A 20,075-nucleotide genomic window follows, 5' to 3' on the forward strand; every position below is an offset into this window, starting at 1 on the left:
TTTTAGCCAGCATTTAGCAAAGCTGCTATTGTGGGAACAGAGTTTGGGAAAATTACTGACATTTTAAAGTTTTGCTAAACTAACCCTGATATGCCTCGATGAGCACAGTCTGGAGAGAGAGATGTATTGCTGAAATTGGACACAAGGGATGCAGAATTTATAGGCCACAAGGACATTCTGCAGAAACCAGAAGACAAAGAAGAGACCAACAAAGACCATCCAGCACATAACAGAAAACGCTGCTATATTGTGATTGTTGTATCGATATGCCAAGCCAAGGATTAAGATTTTCCCCAGCCTGCAGAGGGTCCAGGTGATGAAGCACCATAATAAAACTGCTCCCACCAGAGGTTTGGTCTGCTCCCTCGGAGCTGGGGGGAAGCTGCAGCTTTATGGAGGCAGGTCTGCTTTCTGCACTTCATGTTGATGCCTCATCAAAACCACTGCAAGATTTAGACACAAATCAAAGGGTAAGCGACAAAGAAGGCTCCTGACTGCCTTAACAAAACAGACTTTGTATCCTGATTGCTCCCTTTAGGCTGCAGCACTTCCATGGTCAGAAAGCTGCTCGGCCTGCCTGAGGCCAGACACAGCCCAGGGAGAGCTCAGCCCTGCTGATTTACCAATATATGAATATCGATCTAATATTGGTATCCAACTGAGATGGACAAAAACTCTCTAACAGTTTAGAGTTAGAAAGTGCATGTTTTATTTGGCACCGGGCACTGCGTGGGATAGCTCCCTAAGACGCAGGGCCCCGATCCAAGCAAACACAGTACCTTTTATTCCCAAATATTATGAATATCCAAAATACAAATGCATATTCATAACATTAACACCTCCCATTCTCCGCTTCATATGGAAATGAGCTTAAATGTCATTAAGCATGCATAGTGTGTGTCCTGAATGGAGTCAGTGGTCTTGAATTGGGTCAGTGGTCCCAAAAAAGATGAAGTAACTCATCTTCCTCACTTTGACCTTTTTGCTTCTCTGAACTTTAACAATCCTAATTACTTTAGTGACCTCTAAGTTTCTTCTTGCGTGACTTTTGGAGGGGTTCCTACCAAGGGAGGAAATTGGTAATTGTCCTTGTTCCCTACACCAACTTATCAATGTTTCTACTCCTCATTCTAAGCACAGCTAGGCAAACATGCAAATGACAGATCATCAGTTATTTGGTAATCAGGTACTAACATCTAAAACCCTATTTCAGGTCCAGCTCTCCCATTTTAATTAACTCTTACTGGGCCCAAGCCTACAACTGAAATCCCAAGCCTATGACTAAAACCTTTCTGTTTCCTCTAAATCTATGTTTCACTGCCCTTGGTCACCGGGCACCCCAGGCTGGCACCAGGGCCCCTCTCCTCCCTGGGGGGACCCTCCCTGCGCACAAAGGAGCGAGGCCAAGGCTGGGGAGAGGGAGACGAGGCCGGGGCGGCGTGGGCCGTTCTACTCAGGCGCTGCGCGGGCAGCCCCTGTCGCTATGGTGACGGGGACCTTCCATGCAGGCGGCGCGCACGATGATCCCCTGGACCGTTCTAGTCAGGCGCTGCGCGGGCAGCCCTCGTCGCTATGGTGGCGGGGACCTTCGATGCGGGCGGCGCGCACGATGGCGACCGCCGGCCGGGGAGCTCCGGTTCCCACGGGCGAACCGTGGGAGTTGTTTTGGGGCGGGTTGAGAAGGGAGGTACCAGGGTGGGGAGAGTTCTCGGCCCCGGGGCTCCACACGTGTTTGGCAGGGCGGCTCGGGACCCAAAGCGCTGGAAATTTCCTGCTCTCCGCGCCCTCTTCTCTCCCCAGCCCACGGTCCCCCGCCTGCGTTAGGCAGAGCAGTTGCCGTCCCTGGGGCTCTGCGTGGTCAGGCCGCGTGGTTCTCCCATCTCGGGTGATTGGGCAAAGCGAGTCCTTGGTGTGAGTTTGACATTGCCCACCCAAACTGCCGCAAGAGCGCCGGGCTGTTTTGGGGAGTTGGGGGTGTTCTGAAGACGCGGCTGGAGCCTTGCTCTGAGGGACTGGGAGAGGCCCAGCAGCACGGAGCCAGCCTGGCCGGTGCAGAGGGCCACCGAGCAGGAGACAAAACCTGTTCTGGAGAGGTGCCACTGGCCGCAACAGCAAATGAGGAAATCTTCCTCTCCCGTCAGCTCAGAGGTAGCAGTGGGTGTGATCAGCGGCGTTTGATCCCCCTGTAGCGTGGAGGTGGAGATGGGAACAGCCTGTACACGGGCTGGCTGGAGCAGGGGAGGGCTGGGGCGCTGCAGTGGTCAGTGGGACGTGGGACAGGCCTGGTCAGTGCAGATCAGATGCTCTGGCACCTCTGTTTGGAGGCACGAGGCATCTCAGGGGCTGGAGGCCCAGCTGGTGTCAGGAGAGGCTGCGCTCACCGGTGCCTCTGAAGTTGAGAATCCCTCTCTGATTCCCTTGCGGCTCAGGTGCCATTTCCCAAACCTGCCTCTGCCTTTAGTGTGCCTTGAGAAAGCCCAGCTCAGACCTGCTTCGTTTTCTAGTGAGGGGATTTGTCTTTCTCCCCAGGCTGCAGAACCCAGGAGCAGGTTACCAGGTGTGTACAGTTGGGTGTTTTCCTTTCAAGGACCGCTGGGGCTTTGGTCCTGTGTAAATGCATGGGGCAGAGGGTGGGGGACACTGGGATCAGGTGGCAGTGCTGGCTGCTGGAATGTTTCAGGATCCTTGGCTGCAAGCTGCAGCTGAGTGCATTCTGAAATTCCTGAACCACAGATGCTCACCTGCCTCTCCCATCAAGTGGCTTTGTTTTTTGGGGTCCTATATTTCTTTCTTGTTTTCTTTCACAAATCCAGGGAAAATCATATGCATTTTTTTTTCAGTTCCTCCCCTCACCTAATCCCCTAGCTGCTTGTTTGGAGGCCTCTTGCAGCCCCTGATATTGAAGCAGTCTTTTTGGGGTTACCCAGGGATCCTGAGAGACTGCGGGGTGAGAGCTCACAGATTCAGTGCTGCTTGTGGCCAGGGCCTAAGGGAATGGCAAGCAGCTGGCTCGCTGCAGAGAGAGATCTCATTTCTGGCTAAGTGAACCCATTTCTGGCTCTTACTCGCAAATCAAGCCCAGGCAGTTCTCTCTAGACTGCCTGCACGTGCTTGGTGAGTGCACCTGTGTCAACACCTTTAATTTTTATTTTTTTTGGACTCCACTGATGATGTGCTTGATGACCTTCTGGGATCCCATGGCAAAATGAACCTTCTTTTCAGCTGCAAGGGTAGCACCTTCACTACTCCCCTTCTGCAGGAGGTGCCGCCGTATCAGCCATTGACCCTCTCCAGGCGAGTGAAGCGGGGTGGACAGGAGAGCACAGCATTTCCCAGAGTCAGAGGCTGTGGAACCTGAGCTTGGGGAGGCAAAGTGGAGTTCATCTCATATTAAAAGCCTCTGTGGCCTATGGGGAGACAGCAGATCTCCCTCTGGAGAGCCTAGGTCAGGAATATGCCACAGCCCAGCCTTCCTGGGTGCACTTCAGGTAAGGTGGTGTAGGAAGGACCTTCACCCAAAGCTTTGAGTTTTCCCACTGCTTCTCCCAGATGCAGCAGGATGTCAGAAAAGGCACCAAAGCACAGAGGATTTCCAGTGAAGAAGACACTGGGAGGAGCTGGACATGTGTTCTTCCACTCCATAAAATGAGGAAAACCAGGGGCCAGAGTGAGAGCTGAGGAGCTTCTGAAGTCTGCTAATCTCTGCTGACTGCCCTCCCTGGCATGCAGGGATCCAGTGGCTCTGGCACAGACCCCAAAGCTGTGCTGCAGATGATGAAGGTGAATGTCCTGGTTCTGGCCAGGATGGGGCATGGCCAGGACCTGGAGGTTATTCTGTACCACCTCACATCCCTTTCCAGGGACAGGGGAAGAAGTCCCCTCTGGGTCACATGCTGGTGGCCTGGTCAGGTATTGCCAGGCTCTAGGGGCTGGATGGTTGCATGTGAATTGTTCCACTCCCTTGTACACTCCATTATTAATATTGGTGCTGATACTGTTCATTTTCTTATTTAATTGCTGTTTCCAGTGTATTGTTCTTGTCTCAACCCATGATCTTTACCTTTTGTGCCTCTAATTCTCCTCTCAAGGTCACTGCAGAAGGGAGGGGAAGGGGAGAGGGGAGTGAGCAGCATGTGGTTTGCAGTGTTCCGGTGGGAACGCTGGATTGGGGAATACCATTCCTAAATCACAGCAGTGAGTGCATGAACATTCCCCATCTCGGCCCCTCGTGCTCTGCAGCCACGACCTCCAGCACCAGCCTCCAAAATGAGAGGCAGTGCTGAGGCATTTGCAGTACTCACCCTGCTCCAAACATGGAAGATGTATAAAGAGGCTCACAAGGGCTTCCCTATGGCATTGAAACTGCTGTCAGCTTCTCACACACACTGACACAGTCAGCAATTTCTGTTGCAACACTCAGAGTTTCCCAGGTTTGTTCCACTGGCTAAGGCTCATTTGCCTTAACACATCCCCCCAAGTTGTTGGCATGTGGCATTGTCCTTCCTGTCCTCTTCCTAGCCTTGATGTGCCAGTTTTCACCATCCTGTGGTGGCTCTGAGCACCCTCTCTGACCAAACACTCCCTTTGGAGAGACCCTCTCCCTTTGTGCCAGATTTGTCTGCCCAGGGCATTGTTTTGCAGGTGCCAGGCACGGGACTCCCTTGCCTTGCCTTGAAGGGATCTTCAAGGTCCCTTCCAACCCAAACCATTCTGTGGTTCTCTGAGGCTGTGGCCTTTCCCTGCCCTCTGAGGGCACCGTGCCCAGAACCTGGAACCAGCCACTCTGTGACATCAGCCCCGTGGCCATGGGTGCCATGGGCCCTGCAGCTGCTGCAGGCACTTGGGTCACTGGCTGCACTGGAAGAGACAAGCTTTTGTTTCTTGAAGCTGACACACGCCACGGGCAGTGATGAATCTGCTGTACCTCTTCATCCTGCTGGCTGTGTACAGGCCTGCACACGGCACCTGGGACACCTGCAGGTACGGCCCCGGGCTCTGGGAGGGTGCTTGTCCCCCGTTGCCACACCCCATGTCTTCCCAAACCCCTTGTGGAGCCTCCTTGCCCCAGGTGCTGGGACAAAGGCACAGCGTGAGCAGCAGCAGCCCGTGGGCAGGGCACTAATGACCTTCTGCTTACAGAGGCACCTGCGGGCTCCGGCCCATGGCTTCTGACTATGACTCCATAGCTTCTGACTACAGCATGCCACACGTCGTGGGTGCCACAGGTGCCCAGCCAGGGGCCTGGCCCTGGATTGTCAGCATCCAGGATCCCAGGAAAATAGGCACCGGGCATACGTGCGGAGGGTCCCTCATCAGCCCACGGTGGGTCCTTACAGCAGCCCACTGCTTCATCCGGGTCAGGTGAGGAGGCGCAAGGGATGAGGACATCCCCACAACTCAAACAGTTGCCCAGGCTGCAGCACCACATACTGCTCCCATCCTGTTTCCCTGCATTGTGCCCAGTGCCTCGGCCCTGCAGAGCCCAACTGAGGGCCTGCTCGGAAGGCTGGGCTTGTGCCACTGCTGCCCAGCAGCCTCCAGCGTGGCATTCCCGGAGCCTCAGGCATGCTAGGGCAGTCACACTCTCTGCTGCTCTGCTTTCCCCTCTGCCTCGGGAAGCAGAAGGCAGGGGGGTGCTGAGCTGCCACGGCCCAGGGCTCTGCTCCCTCTCACCCCTCTCTCTGCCTTCCAGGAATGTCACCATGTGGCGAGTGCTGATCGGGGCCACCCGGCTGACTCACCTGGGCCCCGGCGCGCAGGTGCGCCACGTGAAGCGGCTCCTGACTCACCAACACTACGCTGCTGCTTCACAGCAGAACGACATCGCCCTGCTGGAATTGGACCAGCCCGCGGAGTGCAGTGAATACGTCCAGCTTGCCTGTGTGCCCAATGCCTCGCTTACTGTGTCAGAGCTGAAAACCTGCTACATTGCTGGCTGGGGTTCTGCCAGTGCAAAAGGTGAGTTCCCAAAAGGGACCTGTGCCCTGCAGGCAAGCTGAGCACACCGGAGAGATGGGTTGGGCTTCCTGACAGCAGAGACCAAAGTCAGGCTGTAGGATGTACGCCTCTGGAGAGATGGGCCTGGCCCGCTCCCCAAAGCCAGACAGAAAGGACATGGCACTTCAACAGCTGCTCCAGGGGCAAAGCCTTAGGGAAGGACTTCACCCCCAGACCAGGGAGTAGAACCAGCAGCAAGCTCATTCCTTCCTGTGCTCACAGCTCAGGGACCAAGTGATGTCCTGCAGGAAGCCAAGGTCCGTCTCCTTGATATCCAGCTCGTTAACAGCAGCCAGTGGTACGCTGGGACCATCCACACCCACAACCTGTGTGCTGGCTACCCACGGGGTGGCATCGACACCTGCCAGGTACGAGTGTGCTGTGGGTCAGCCAGCCCCCAGCTGTTCCCCCCAGTACCCCATCACCACCATGCAGGCGTAGGCTAGCATCTGCTTTGCCTGGAAAATCACTTTTCCAGCCCTGGGTTCCCTCCACTGGTGGAGTTTCCTTCCCCTTCCCCGTATCTGTGGGTCCGTGCCCAGTGCCCGTGTTCCCAAGGCCTGGCACTCTGCCACAGGTCCAGATGCTGGATCATCCACGCTCTGCACATCCAGGATCACTGTGCAGATACAAGAGGGGGCACTACTTCACAGACACCCAACTGTTCCCAGCTAAGGTTCTGGAGACTCCAGCACCTGAGCAGAGCCCTTTTGTGCTCAGAACACACCTGTGGCAGGAGCTGCAAGAGAGAAGCAAACCTCTAGTGCTGCCAGCAGCCACCCAACAGCACCCTAATCCTCTTTCATCTGCTGCAGGGTGACAGTGGAGGGCCTCTGGTGTGCAAAGATAACAGGGCCAGCTACTTCTGGCTTGTTGGAGTGACCAGCTGGGGAAAAGGTTGTGCCAGAGCAAAACGGCCTGGAGTCTACACCTCCACTCAGCACTTCTACGACTGGATCCTGGTCCAGACGGGCCTGTGCCCATCTGTAACAGCCACTCCAGCACCAGAACCAGGCTTCATCTCAGCCCCCTTCGAACAGCCAGGGCCAACACCAACAGAATTGGGCTGCTCTACGCCCACCCCACATCCACAGCCAGTTGTAACAACCACTCCAATGCCAAAGCCAACCTTCACCTCAAGCCCCTCTGAGCATCCAGGGCCAACACCAACAGAATTGGGCTGCTCTACGCCCGCTCCACATCAGCACCCAACTGTAACAGCCATGCCAATGCCAGAGGCAGCCTTCACCTCAACCCCCTTTGAGCAGCCAAGGCCAATGCCAACGCAACCTCTCCAGCTTCCATCCGCTCCACATCCATACCAGGTACTGGTGCACTTCTTAACACGGGTGCACGAGATGCTGCAGGACCTAATGGGAAAAAAGACGTGAGCAGCAGGATGAACAGGATCCAGTGCAGGCTGCAGTGCACCGTGACCATTTCTTACTGGGGCAGTGCCTGCTGATCCAAAGACAGCCTCAGGGTCAAAGGCATCCTCTGTCCTGCCCATCTTCCTCCTCTGCATGCACACAAATGCTGAAGTTGATTTAGCTGTGGAAATAAAGTTGCCTATTGTCACTGTTAGCATGTCCTGTGCAAGGCAAGGAGTCCCTGGCCGGGCACCAGCAAAACGAAGCTGTGATGGGAGAAGGGAACACAGGTCACAGGGGCTACAGCTCTTGAGGACAGCAGCTGGGAACAGTTTTAGGCTGCCCATCAGTGGGATCCCTGGGTGTGGGACTTGAAACTGAACTCTCTCATGACTCAGGGGACATGGTTTTAGAAAGACTCAAGGTCTGCACCAAGGACTGTGCAAGGAGCTTGATATCCAGTGGGGAGAGAAGAATCAGGGAGAATTGGACTGCGGGAAAAATGGGAAACCAACAGCACCTTCTCCTCCCACAGCGCCCCGCTGGGAGCCAGAAAAGTGCAAGAAGAGAAGCCACAAGAATCACATTCAGTAGACACACAAAATGATTAGAAGCTAGAAATTACAAAGAAGACCAGAAAGTTGACACCAGGAAAGATGAGAAAGTAGAATACAAAGCAGGCACTAAGAAGATGAATAGAAAGTAAAATAGAAAATATGTATTAGGTGAATATCAAGATATATTCACACACAGGTACCACAGCCCTGCACTCCCTTCAGTTTATTCTCTATTGTCTTGGAGGTGTCAGCTGGTTTAGTCTCAAGGGTCTTAGAGGACTAGCTGGCTTTTATATTTTTTACAATGCAGTTTGCTTTTTAACCCCTTTTTATGCTGCTTTGGGTTGTAACCTCCCTTTTTTGGAGGGGCCCTGTATGACCCACCTGCTCCCCCCCACCCACTCCTCCTCCACATCATCGCTGTCCCAGTGACACTGGGGTGCTCCCAGTGACACCCTCACCCTCCCAGGCTCCCCCATTTTTACTCACCTCCAAAAAAAGGCAAAAAATGACTTAAAACTGCCCTGGGCAGCACCTTGCTGATCTAATAATCTAATCTAATTAATGTCATTTACACCTGTACATGCCCCACCCCCACAAAGGGAGGGAAGCCCCCAAACAGGGGAAGCCCCCCCAGTTCCTGTCCCACAGCAGAGGGGGAGTGTGCCCAAGGATGGTGCCTCATCTCCTGGAGCTGCTTTGCTGTCAACATACACATGCACATTCAAGTAAAGAATGCTTGAGACCCAAGGTGGTTGGAATTTTATTTTGTAATAATTTTGGCAGTTCTGAACAGTAGGGAGAGTCATCATCATGTAAGACTTCATGCTGTCATCTAAATATTCCATACAAATACAGTTGATAAATGAAAATACAGATTTGAGCACATATGTATTGTTGAAATTCATGTTGAGAACAAATAAACAATGACAAGCAGCAAATCTTATGGCTGCACAAAACGCCATTTTCCAGTTTCACACCGTAGACAGATCAAAAGCAAGAAATAGTTATGCAAGCCAAGCCACTCCTAGCTTGGATACATCACTTTACCATCAAGGAATGCATTGCCAAACAATATGGCCACTGCCACCCCTTTTAAGTTTGACTGAATTTTGTCCACACAACAAGAGCAGAATTTGATCCTTCTATTGGAGACTGCTTTGCTGGTACTGGTGTTCTGGGGATGAACACCCTGTAAGCTGAGCTACTGAACACTGTTCACAAAACAGCCAGGTGTGTTTATACTTACTAACAACCAGGAAAGAAAAAGCCTCTCTCACAGACGGAGGTGGATTGAGCTGAATAGCAATAAATATCAAATTTACAAAATTACTGAGAATCATATATAAATGGAGAAAGCAAATGTAACAAAATGAAAATCAGCAACATCAAAGACATTACCATTAATTAGTAAAACTCTGAGATGTGTAATGACAGAGCATTATTTAGCACTTTGCTTTTATTTACTTACCACGTCTCCAAACTGAAATTTCATTTAGTTGCAGTATAAAACACACCATTAAGTTGAGCTACCGATCTCAAGTTTCCTTCACAGTGAGTGGTGATATAGTCATTAAAATTCAACACGGGATCCACCAAATCAAATGCTGAGGTCTAATTCTGGACAGGATAAATGATCATCATGTTTATGAGAGCTCATGTGAGTCCAATGACCCAAAGGTTATTGCACACTGCTTCCTCCACCTGAATGATCATGAATGAGACACTGGGAGCACAGAGCAAGCATGCCACAATCACTGGGAAAGAAGGATGCACCAGGAAGGCCACTTTGCAAAGGGATCACTGAGAGAGAACTGAACTATGGCTGAGCAGTGTCACATACTCTTCTTGTGTTCAGCTGTTCTGTACACCAGGAACAGTCCAGGATCTGAGCTGCACAAAGCTGTGTTTCAGCTGATGTTACGCTCTTCTTGGTTCCATCTCGGAATGTTTCACTCTCTGACTAAGCATCTGATCCTGGCTTTGTGAAAAAGCCTCTGCATACATGGAAGACAGTGTGGATTTGCAATGAGCATGCTGATAAACATCATCAGGGCAGGAATCTCTTTGGCATGAAAGGGTAACCTCACTGCACCTCAAAGTCCTAGTATGCTACCTAAATTAGATCTGTACAGAACAATTATACAAAAAGGATCATTCTTCCTGAAAGTGGGAAAACCAAGTTATGACTTTACTGTGGAACAACTCTTTCAGGGCAGCAGTCTCAAATGCAGTTTATCAGCAACAACTCCTGTTTCCTAGCTCTTGAAAGACGCGATCAGAGTTCATTTTTCAAAGTTTGGCAGGAAAATTATCTTCCAACTTCACCTCTAGAGCGCCCATACTTGGAAAATCCTTCTGTGACTCAAGATCACTGGTAGACTGAGTCAGAGCCTTGGCCTTTATTTTTAAGGCTTTTAGCTGCATCCTGTCATCACTGTCTTCACCATCATAGATGGGACTCATTTCTTCAATTTTCAAGAGATCTCCAGTACTGGAAGTCTTCTCTGTGTTACTGGAACTCATTCTCGGGGCTCTTTGTGGAAGGCCTTCCTTTCTCGAGCTGATCTTCTGCAGTTTGACAGGAAGCTTGTTCTTCTCTCCTGTAGTATCAACACAGTCAAGTGGACAAACCTGTTCTCTTCTGGTTTTCTTATCAAAAGGACTATTCAAAAGAGATGACTGGGCAAGGTTTTCTTCTTGCTCTTTAACACTGTAAGGAGGAGTGGGGACTTCAAACGTGGCATGAAACTGAGAATAATCAACACGGAAAAAGCCATCTTCCAGAGACATTACTGGGAGGAACCTATGTCCCCAAAGAACTTCATCTTCTGTGTATGAGGTCCTAGCTTGACACGTCATTCCTATGGAAATGGACAAGAGCATGGCATTCTAATGTGAGCAAGCAGAACATAGAACAAAAAATACATGGTCAGGCTGGCAGATAAAAATCAATTGCAACCAGTAAGCCAACAATTTTATAGATTATAAAATGGGGCAGTTGTTCCTAGACAATCTTCTGACAGTCAGTGGAGTGCCTCTAATTGACTGACTAGATTTTTATGCAAATACTGGATTAAATATTACAGACTTGCAACCAATCAAAAGCAAAATGTAAAATTAGAACAGTATTAGCTTGTGTGCTGGTTTCAGCTGGGATGGAATTAATTTTCTTCACTGTGTCTAGTACTGGAAGCCTACAATTAGGTCATCCCAAGCTTCTCTTTTCCAGGCTGAACAATCCCAATTCAGCCTTGAGAGAGTAAGTGATACTGTTTCTTGGGAGAAAGAACTATTGCTTGGCAGAGGCTTACAGAATCCTTTGGCAAGGATCAGGTGTTGGGGGAGACAACACTAAATAAAAAACGTAATCTTGCATTTCTCCTGTAGGCTGTGTTACTTTTTCTCCAAACAGTATGTCAAGACAAAAGCTGTGCAGAGACACTGAAGCTGTCTTTCATGCTAAGACACAGGTGGCATTGTAAACTCATTGAAGATTTTGTTCCACTTAGTGCAAACATACATCACTGGTAGTATTTACATGTGTGAACTCACAGCTAAAATGTGTTCTAACCAAGCAAATCTGTTACCATCTCACCACAGCAGCACTCACAATAATTTATACAAATATCCCAGGTGAGCAGAACTTTAACACTTCCTGTCATGGTAATGTCCAGAGACAGAACTAGCAATCAGTAAGCCCAAATTCTGATTTGCTCTCTGGTTACTGCTATATGGATTCTCAAGTGTAAAATGTTTCCTTTCAAATATCCAGACAGGTAATTGCATTAGGGGAGGTTATGAATACATGCTTATCTAAAATAAATGGTTCAGGGTAAGATGAGGCCTCTGCAGGGATCTAAAGACTGCCACACTCAGTGTGAAAGAGTGTTCTGCCCCAGAGAATTGTGTATTTGGTTAGGGCCAGTGAGTGGAGAGTAATCAGGCAGTGAGGTGACTGCACAAGGCTGCACCAAAGGGACATCAGTGTTTCCAAGGCAGGAAGGAGGCAGCTGCTAACCTTGCTGAAAGGCCAAGGAAGCTCTTTGGTTAACCAAAGTTTAACAAACCCTCAAAAGAAGGAAGAAGATGATCAGAATGCTGATGACCATACTGACTGATTTGGACTTCAGCAGTACTCATGGATCGTTGATGAAGAGCTCCTTATACAACTGGAACCCATTTTCACGGGATTCATAGAAGAATTGAGTCCTCAAAACAGAAGGGCACAAAATCAGCTGCCATCTGGACAACACCATACCCAAATTAAAAAAATTTTAAAAAGCCTTCTCATATTTGCCAATAACCACTTATGCCTACAGTTTTTGTGACTATGAGGTCTGTATTTGCACTGTAAAACTGGATTTCTTATTCTGAATTCAATTCAGTGCAAACTATGCTGAAAGAAATTTTGCAGAAATTTTGAAGTTCAACTTTGATTTCAGAGTGGTTGTCCTTAAAACAGAAGCCTCCTGAGAGCGTTGAGTTGTTCCATGTGCCATAGTCAAAGAGTGGCAGGCTGCATCTCTTGCTGGCCACTTTGGGAATTGGTAATGCAGAGCCCTGTGGGGAAGGGAGGACTTTATTGGCCAGTGAGAGCCACTGAAGCTCTGCAGCATATGGTAGGATATGCTGGAGCATCCAGGACTAACAGCTGCCTTGCTAAAAATATCAGCACTGAAAACAAAGACTGAAAATTAGAGCATGCATATTATTCTAAGTCTTACCGGTAGTCTCAACAATTCCTTCGAGGATGACAACTATTTCAAATTGCTCACTTCTCAGTGATCTTTGTGACAGACAAAAGAAGGGGCTCTCTGAGTTAATTTCATGACAGATGGTTAAAGGGGAAACTAAAAACAGCTGGTCGGCTCCAGTTCCAAATCCAACATCCAATTCACACTGGTCTAGCGGCAGAAATTCTCCCTCTGGTGTCTGTCTGGACTAAAGAGAAAAAGATGATTTAGTAATCACCATGTGAGGCAAAACATGGAATCAGTGCAATAAAGTTTAAACCCACCTTCTCCATGACATTACCAGCTACATGTATTAGGTCTGGGGGCTTCATGATGGAGATATAAGTAATGCTAAATACTATGAGGCTACCTTGCAAGACCAATTTTGACTTTTCTTATTATGCCAATAGATCTCATCACCACCTACAAACTCTACTATGACACATATATATATATATATATATATTTATACACTTTGACAAAAATGTCGTGTACCACACTACATGCCTTGTAATGGATGTTCAACATGAATATCCTGTGGCAAAAGCTCTGTTAACAAGACCAAAATCTGCAAGCTGGGCACATTTTGTTCTGTTGTTTGAATTCACGTTTCATTATTTTTGTATGTTACTCTCTTCTGTTTGGCAGACACTGTGATGTACTAACTCAAAGGTAAACATCATAGTAATTGCACAGTACATCTGGTAAGTGACATTTTCACAAAACCATCTGAATTGATACTGATGATGCTATCACCCCTTGCATATTCCACCAACTGGATATTGACCTTAATAATGAACTTGTTATTAAGCTAAGTGCCTCATTTTTCTTTCCATCATTTCATGGGTCCAATAAAAATACAGATATGATAACTTCCCTCCACCCCATAGTGCTCCCTCCAAATTTTCCTGGTATTCAAAGTATAACTACAAGTTACATCAGTTGGCCAGGCAGCTCCTCACCTGATTGCTTTGAATGTCTCTGGTGGAAATTGCCCATTAAAATTAGAAGCTTTGCACAGCTGATATAAATCCTATTTAGAATCCTTTCTGTTTATTGTTTGATTAAAAAGCACTCTTTAAGAAGCTGACTATTGATTATAAATAAATATTATTGTAAATTATATTATCGTAAATGAATAAATAAATAGTTTTAAGTGTGTTGCATTTGTATTGACAAATGTACTGGTTCCACTGCTTGGAAACACCATTCATTGAGAGCAAGCCAAAGGCAGCAGCTTTGCCATCAACTTAGATCTGACTAGTATTCTTTTAAGAAAGCTTCTGTCTTTAAAGAAAATCCCCAAGCAACTCATATATCTTCATTTTGTCTCTCCTCTTCACGTGTATCCTAAAAATGCTGACTTTTTAACTGCCTGGTATTTACTGGAGATTACATAACCAGCTAGGTAGCTGCTGGAGTACAGCTCCTTATTAAATACAATGCATTATTTCATTTATGTGCTATGTGTTTGTTTTGCCGTTGAGGAAAAAACATTCTTCCTATGTAAGTAACAAAGCTCTCCCCTGCACAAGAGGACAAGAATCAATTTCTCCAGTATTGATGAAGACAGAGAAAACATCAGCTGATTGCGTGTGAAAGCATTTTCACAAATTATTTATGATTTGAAACGTAAAAAGGCTATGAAATAAAAGCCATCAAAACTACTGCTGCATACCAGTGGTGACAGTCTCTGTTATATGCAAAGGGGTAAGCAACCTACTGCAAAAACATCTTTTCTCTTTTCCTGAGGCAAGCTGCAGACTACGCCACTGCTTTTGTTGCCTGGCTACTGTTCCTGCAGTGGGTGCACAAATTGATTGGCCGTGTATGAGCCTTGCTCCAAGGTAACAAGCCTCAACATGAGCTGTATGAACCAACATCTAAATCTCAAATTGTCCCAAAGTCTTATCAAATACATTTACCTGACAAAAATGTGGATATTTGCACAAACTGCTGCCTGACTGACTTAAGAACTGTTTGATCTACAAACCATTTTTCTTTGCGGAAGAGTCTTCGATCAAATCCATTCAATAATAAACAAACCCAGCGAGGGTGATTAGAGGTAACAGATCTGGGAGAAAGCAGAAGGTTGTGTTTGAGGTATTCAGTATCTTATATACAGGATTGATTTATGCAGGGCATGGAGGATTCTTGAAAAAAACTTGTTTGTTGAATAAAAAGATGTTAACCTGAATGAAGAGAGCTTAATAGCCCCAATACATCCAGGTTCCTAGCCAGTGACCTTTGTTTTACATCTTTACTCAAAGGATCACAAAATAAGGCAGAAGACTACAAACTGCCAGCAGTAAGTCTGGAAGGAACACTTGTGATTCTTTATTTTGACCATCCACATAACACAAAGACAAGCAAATTTTGCAGATTAATACATGTTGAACAAGGGCACAATTACTTAGAAATGCCCTGGCTTGCAATTTAAATGTGGTCAGAGATGGATAATCTAAAGGTCTCAAAGAATTTCTCCAAAGGTAAATTTTTTCACAGCTTAGGAAAAAGAAAAAAAAGACTTCTGTGTCTTTAACTTTCTGCCACTGGATGTTTTGGTTTTTATTACAAGGCAGACTTCCACTGCACTTAGGCTGTTTCAGTGTCTGAACAAGCACATCACGCCCTTCAGATCTTCCCTCCTATCCTTTATTCATTCTCTTTGCTTTTCTAAACCCTGTTGTTTATGCATCTCTCTTTAAGCGGACATGATGCAGTTTTATGATTATTAACCCTCTGTCAGTTCACTCATTAGAGAACTCACATAATTATGTTTTGATATCCAGGTGAACTAATTAAGCACTGGAGCAGAAAAAGTGGGATGCAAAAGATGCAGCACCATCGAGCTTAATATTGTAGCATGTTGTAGAGAAACGAATCTAAAAAATGCTGAACTGCCCAGCTTGCAAGAAGAGTTATTGTATTTTATATTACTGGAATAACATGATCTTGTTACTTTGATATCATTGCTAAAGATTTGTGTGGAGCTTTTTGGTTGTGACCCTGTACCTGGAGCTCTACTGTAGATAATTCCTAGGATCAGTGCTACTTTTTAATGCAGTTTAGTTTCCCCATGCTGTAAATATGACCTGTGTGAGCTGGGCTTGTTCAGACCGGAGAAGAGAAGGCATAGAGGGGGATCTAACAGAAACATTCCAAAATCTGAGAGGAAGGTGATCAAGAAGACAAAGCCAGGCTTTTCACAGAGGTACCCAGCAGTAACAAGAGAGACAACAGGTGTAAGATAAAACAAGGGAAGTTTGGACTGGGTTGAAGAAAAACATTTTCATCATGACAGTCAAGCAGAAGAAAAGCTTGCCCAGCAAGGCTGTGCATTCTTTTTTCTTAGAGGTTTCCAAAATGATATTGGAAAAAGCCCAAAGTAACTTGGTTTGATCTCTTAGCTCACCACACTTTCAGCAGAAGGTTGGACCAGAGACTTCCTGAAGTTCCTTCCAATCGGAACACTTCTGTAATATTAAAAAATGTATTTTTTTGCACTTTCTGCCCTGCTTATCAATTTATTGAAATCACCATATAATGGGTCTTCTTACTTATTTCCAATGCCTGTCACCTGCCATCTGCCAACCTTCTGTCACAATTGTTTGCTTTCAGTTTATTTAAAGCTGTTAGTAAGTACAGCCTAAAGAATAGGTGCCTGCTGGTTCTAACCCAAAGCTCACTGCCTCTATGGCTATCATGCTTCACAACTGTATTTTTAAAACTATTGTTAGCACATGTTGAAAACAGGCTATGATGATTTTACATTCCTCAACTTTCTGAATCAAAATGTCCTACACTACTACCTGAAACACTATGTAGATAACTACACACCAAAACTAGTGATATCAGCACACTAGTAAGGTCCAGGAATCAACAGGCAGAAAAATACAGTTCACTGTGACGTTTAAAAATCCAGGACCTGAAACTGCACATTTTCAGCAGCTAGTTCCAAATAGCTTTTTTCTATTTCTTACCCCAGGATTTTGCTTTTTCCAGCTTTTGTAGCACTCAATGTAACTTAGAAATATGTGGGTTTCTGGAAAAGTTTTTGCTGAAACACACAGAATTAGTCTTGTACCTGTTTTCCAAACTCTCCACAACTCAGTCAAAAAAAGGGCCTCAGACTTTTGCATGGTATCACTATGCCATGCTGCAGCACAGTCCCTAGACCCAAAGAAAAGCCAGCCCAGTGTGGCAGCACCATTGTAGTCTACTGAATGTATTAGGGGAGGTATCACACTGTCAGTAATTGCCATTCAGACAGACTGAGATTAGTGTACTTTCCTTACAAAGGTAAATCCTCAGAGCTCCACTGGTCTGAGCAAAACACTACATTCACTACTAAATGTATCTCCTATCTCAAGTACGAAAATGTGATGTGTTCCTTCATATTCCTTCACTGTGACACCAGCACAAAAGAAAATTCTAGCTACCTAATCAGGTGCAGCAGAAGTGTGGCAAGATCAGCTGTTAGCAGCACTGCAGGGAAGTACAGGGGACAGAGCTCTAATCACAAAAAGGCAGAATTTGCTGAGGATAGCAAGTGAATTCTGGCATATTCACCACAAGTTTACAGGACACACAAAGCTACCTCAAAGCATCTGATGTAAATTCAAGGGCGATCTGAACAGCCACCACCAGCTACCAGAAAGGTGTGTCCAGTTCAGTGACGAGGATTTACAGAAAGACATGGGAACTAATACCATGCTGACTGAGGGGGCAGCTACTGCACATTCAATTTTAAATCTTCCTCTCTTCATAGCTTGTATTTGCCAAAGGTCACAAAGCAACTTGAAGATAACACATGGGCATGATGATCATACAAAAAAAAAAAAAAAACCAAAAAAAAAACCAAAAAAACAAGAACTACTCAGTGATTCATCATCTGGCCTACAAAACAGCTATCCTAAGACACAGTGGTCATGCAGGTCCATCAAATGTCCTTGAGTTTTCTGTCCCAGTCATCTGCACACCAGCATTGTGCAGCAATAGAATTGTCAGCAGAAAGGACATCAGGTTGTATACTCAGTGTCTTATTTCAAAAGAAAATGAGTTACCCTCTCTGTAAAAACACAATGTGATACCACTTTTATTCCACTTTGACCTGCATTCCATTTTAAATGATGGAATTAACTTTAGAGGGGCTTTCTGCTAGAGAGCAACAAAAAACATGGTTCAGCAGGCTTTCCAATTCCTACCAAAATTGCTCCAATGTAACTCATTACAGCTTGTTCCTATACATATCTCCAACTTCTTTTTAAATCTTAGCAGATTCTCCATTTTAAGTGGTATTCTGTAGCAAGAAAAATTAACAGCTCACTCTAGCATTTGGCACAGAACAGAAGGAAAACAGCCTTTCATATTACCACTGCCCCGTCACCTACTGCTTCATGCTTGTTTATGCAGATTATTAAAAAGGCCAGTTGCTCCAAAGAGAGGTTTACCAGACAGAGTACAGAACATTTATAACACTCAAATATGATAGCCTGAAATTAATGTCATCACTGGGACCCAGCTTCTGACAGTTGAGGAGCTTCGGACAGAGCTCCCCACCAAGTGTGCTCCCGTGACAAGACAGAGCTGCTGTGAGATGCTACATTGCTGAGTCTCAGCATGCCATACAGTGCTTTTCTTCCATTTTACTCCAGCCCAATTTATCTTCTGGACTTTCGTGCCTGCAAAATTCTTCTGTCCTCATAATTTTATTTTTTTGGTTGTTATGATCTCCTTTGAATTCCAGTTTTCTTGCATTCTGAATTATACTGACCATTGCCAGTGATTAATAAACAGATACTGGTGACAATCAAAGGGTGTTTCCACTAAAGCACCTATACAGTTCCTCTGAAATGCTGTGAGGTCACTAGCTGGAACACTGGGATAAGGAACTGCAAGTTAAAGCTCACCAAGTTTCCCCAAGGGGAAGAAGAGGTCAAGGTTGATTTTTATCCTAGTTTAATATCACCACAAATCAATTCCTTATTCCCAGCCATCATCTGCTAAGCAGCATGCCTTAGTACCCTTCCTTGCAGCTATCCTGCATCCTGACACATCCATCCATCCTGACCAAATCCACTGAAATGCCCCTGGGAGGTCTCTGATGAGACAGTTTTCCCCTATGCCTGCGTGGCTCTTTCACGGCTCCTACTATGGACAGCTACACCAAATTCTTCCCTAGTCCTTCATACCACCCCAGTCACACCCTCTCACCCGCATGCCACGGGACCGAACAGCTGTCCCTGGGGCAGGGCAGAGCTGCCAGCAGGCAACAGCAGCAGGGGCTGCACAGGGGAAGCCTCACGCTACCTGCCCTGTGTGCACATCCCTGCACCTGCCCATATCGCCCACTGCCACTCAGGTGCCCTATGCCACCCACTGTCGTGGCAGGCCTTACCTTGATCAGCTTGCAGCGGATCTGGGCAGACACCATGTGGCTGTTGCGGAGGTTGCCGACACGAAACATGAGGCAGAGCTTGGCATCCCGCTGCGAGATGACCGCGGCACGGCTGAACATGAGGGTCTCAGCTCGCTTCTTGGGCTGGGACATCTTGATGAACATGCAGCCGATGAGGAACGCATCGACAACGGAGCCCAGCAGCGACTGGAAGAGGAAAAGCACGATGCCCTCAGGACAGCGCTCCGTAATGTAGCGGTGCCCGTAACCAATGGTGGCCTCGGTCTCTATGAAGAAGAGGAAGGCGGAGGGGAAGTTGTACACGTTGGCCACGCACGGGCTGTACGCGTCGCCGTGCGCCTGGTGCAGGTCACCCCGCAGGTAGGCGATGCCCCACCACATCGAGGCCATGACCAGCCAGGCGACCGTGTAGGTCAGCAGGAAGATGAGCAGGTTCCAGCGCCACTTGAGGTCCACCAGCGTGGTGAAGAGGTCGGAGAGGTAGCGGCTGCTCTCGCCGCCCAGGTTCCCGTGCTGCACGTTGCAGCGCCCGTTCTTGTCCACGAAGCGCTGCCGCTCTCTGCGGGCGCTGCAGCGAGCGAGGCCCACGGCCTGGTACTCGTCCCCAAACTTCCTGCGCACGGCTGACATGCTGCCGGCTGCCGAGGTGCTCCGCGGGCAGGCTGAGGATGCGGCGGGGCGGGCGGGGTGACCGCACCTCGCTGCCTGCGCGCAGCAGCCGCCGGACGCGGCCCCCAGAACACGGGGCGTGCCCGGATGCCCGCGGAGCCGGAGCGCGGCGCTGCCAGCGCTGCCCGCTCGCCAGCAGGGCAGGGGAACGGCCGGAGAAGCCGCGGCTTGAGGGGGGCACACAGCAAGGACCCGGCGGAGTGAGGCGGGTGGGGCGGGGCGAGCCGAGCCGAGCTGGGGCGGGGTGAGTGGGCCGGGGCGGGGCGCGCCGGGTACCGGGGCGGGCGTAACGCCGGGGCCCGGGGCCGGTGTAAAGCCGGGTACC

The 20,075-nt window shown here is 47.8% G+C and overlaps 2 protein-coding genes across 5 annotated transcripts; one reads left to right on the plus strand and one right to left on the minus strand.

Annotated features, from left to right (window-relative positions):
* Positions 1 to 1,563: 1,563 nt before the first annotated feature.
* On the plus strand, positions 1,564 to 8,674 carry LOC125331692 (acrosin-like). 3 transcript variants are annotated; one of them, XM_048316003.1, is made up of 5 exons: positions 1,564 to 4,980; positions 5,140 to 5,361; positions 5,693 to 5,958; positions 6,220 to 6,365; positions 6,813 to 8,674. In XM_048316003.1, the coding sequence occupies exons 1-5, from the start codon at positions 4,910 to 4,912 to the stop codon at positions 7,386 to 7,388; spliced, it is 1,281 nt and encodes a 426-aa protein (XP_048171960.1). In that variant the 5' UTR covers positions 1,564 to 4,909; the 3' UTR covers positions 7,389 to 8,674. The 3 variants fall into 3 exon arrangements, with proteins under 3 accessions (XP_048171960.1, XP_048171968.1, XP_048171953.1); XM_048316011.1 differs by lacking the exon at positions 5,140 to 5,361; XM_048315996.1 differs by lacking the exons at positions 1,564 to 4,980; positions 5,140 to 5,361 and having other exon boundaries at positions 5,366 to 5,958.
* LOC125331682 (G protein-activated inward rectifier potassium channel 1-like) lies at positions 8,675 to 19,997 on the minus strand. 2 transcript variants are annotated; one of them, XM_048315977.1, is made up of 3 exons: positions 19,061 to 19,958; positions 12,652 to 12,868; positions 8,675 to 10,788 (listed from the first exon to the last, which is right to left on the minus strand). In XM_048315977.1, exons 1-3 carry the CDS (start codon positions 19,709 to 19,711, stop codon positions 10,217 to 10,219), a joined length of 1,440 nt encoding a protein of 479 aa, XP_048171934.1. In that variant the 5' UTR covers positions 19,712 to 19,958; the 3' UTR covers positions 8,675 to 10,216. The 2 variants fall into 2 exon arrangements, with proteins under 2 accessions (XP_048171934.1, XP_048171942.1); XM_048315985.1 differs by having other exon boundaries at positions 10,757 to 12,487; positions 19,061 to 19,997.
* Positions 19,998 to 20,075: the final 78 nt, after the last annotated feature.

This window comes from Corvus hawaiiensis, chromosome 1 (assembly GCF_020740725.1).
Source record: "Corvus hawaiiensis isolate bCorHaw1 chromosome 1, bCorHaw1.pri.cur, whole genome shotgun sequence".
Taxonomy (NCBI): domain Eukaryota; kingdom Metazoa; phylum Chordata; class Aves; order Passeriformes; family Corvidae; genus Corvus; species Corvus hawaiiensis.

Excerpts from the sequence above, each read along its gene's own strand:
- LOC125331692 (XM_048315996.1), top strand. The coding sequence starts at position 5,379 with ATGAGGACATCCCCACAACTCAAACAGTTGCCCAGGCTGCAGCACCAC. Across the intron at positions 5,959-6,219 it reads GGGTTCTGCCAGTGCAAAAG|CTCAGGGACCAAGTGATGTC; the intron begins GTGAGTTCCCAA and ends CTGTGCTCACAG. Across the intron at positions 6,366-6,812 it reads GTGGCATCGACACCTGCCAG|GGTGACAGTGGAGGGCCTCT; the intron begins GTACGAGTGTGC and ends CATCTGCTGCAG.
- LOC125331682 (XM_048315977.1), bottom strand. The coding sequence starts at position 19,711 with ATGTCAGCCGTGCGCAGGAAGTTTGGGGACGAGTACCAGGCCGTGGGC. Across the intron at positions 12,869-19,060 it reads TCCGCTGCAAGCTGATCAAG|TCCAGACAGACACCAGAGGG; the intron begins GTAAGGCCTGCC and ends TTTTCTCTTTAG. Across the intron at positions 10,789-12,651 it reads AGGAATTGTTGAGACTACCG|GAATGACGTGTCAAGCTAGG; the intron begins GTAAGACTTAGA and ends CCATTTCCATAG.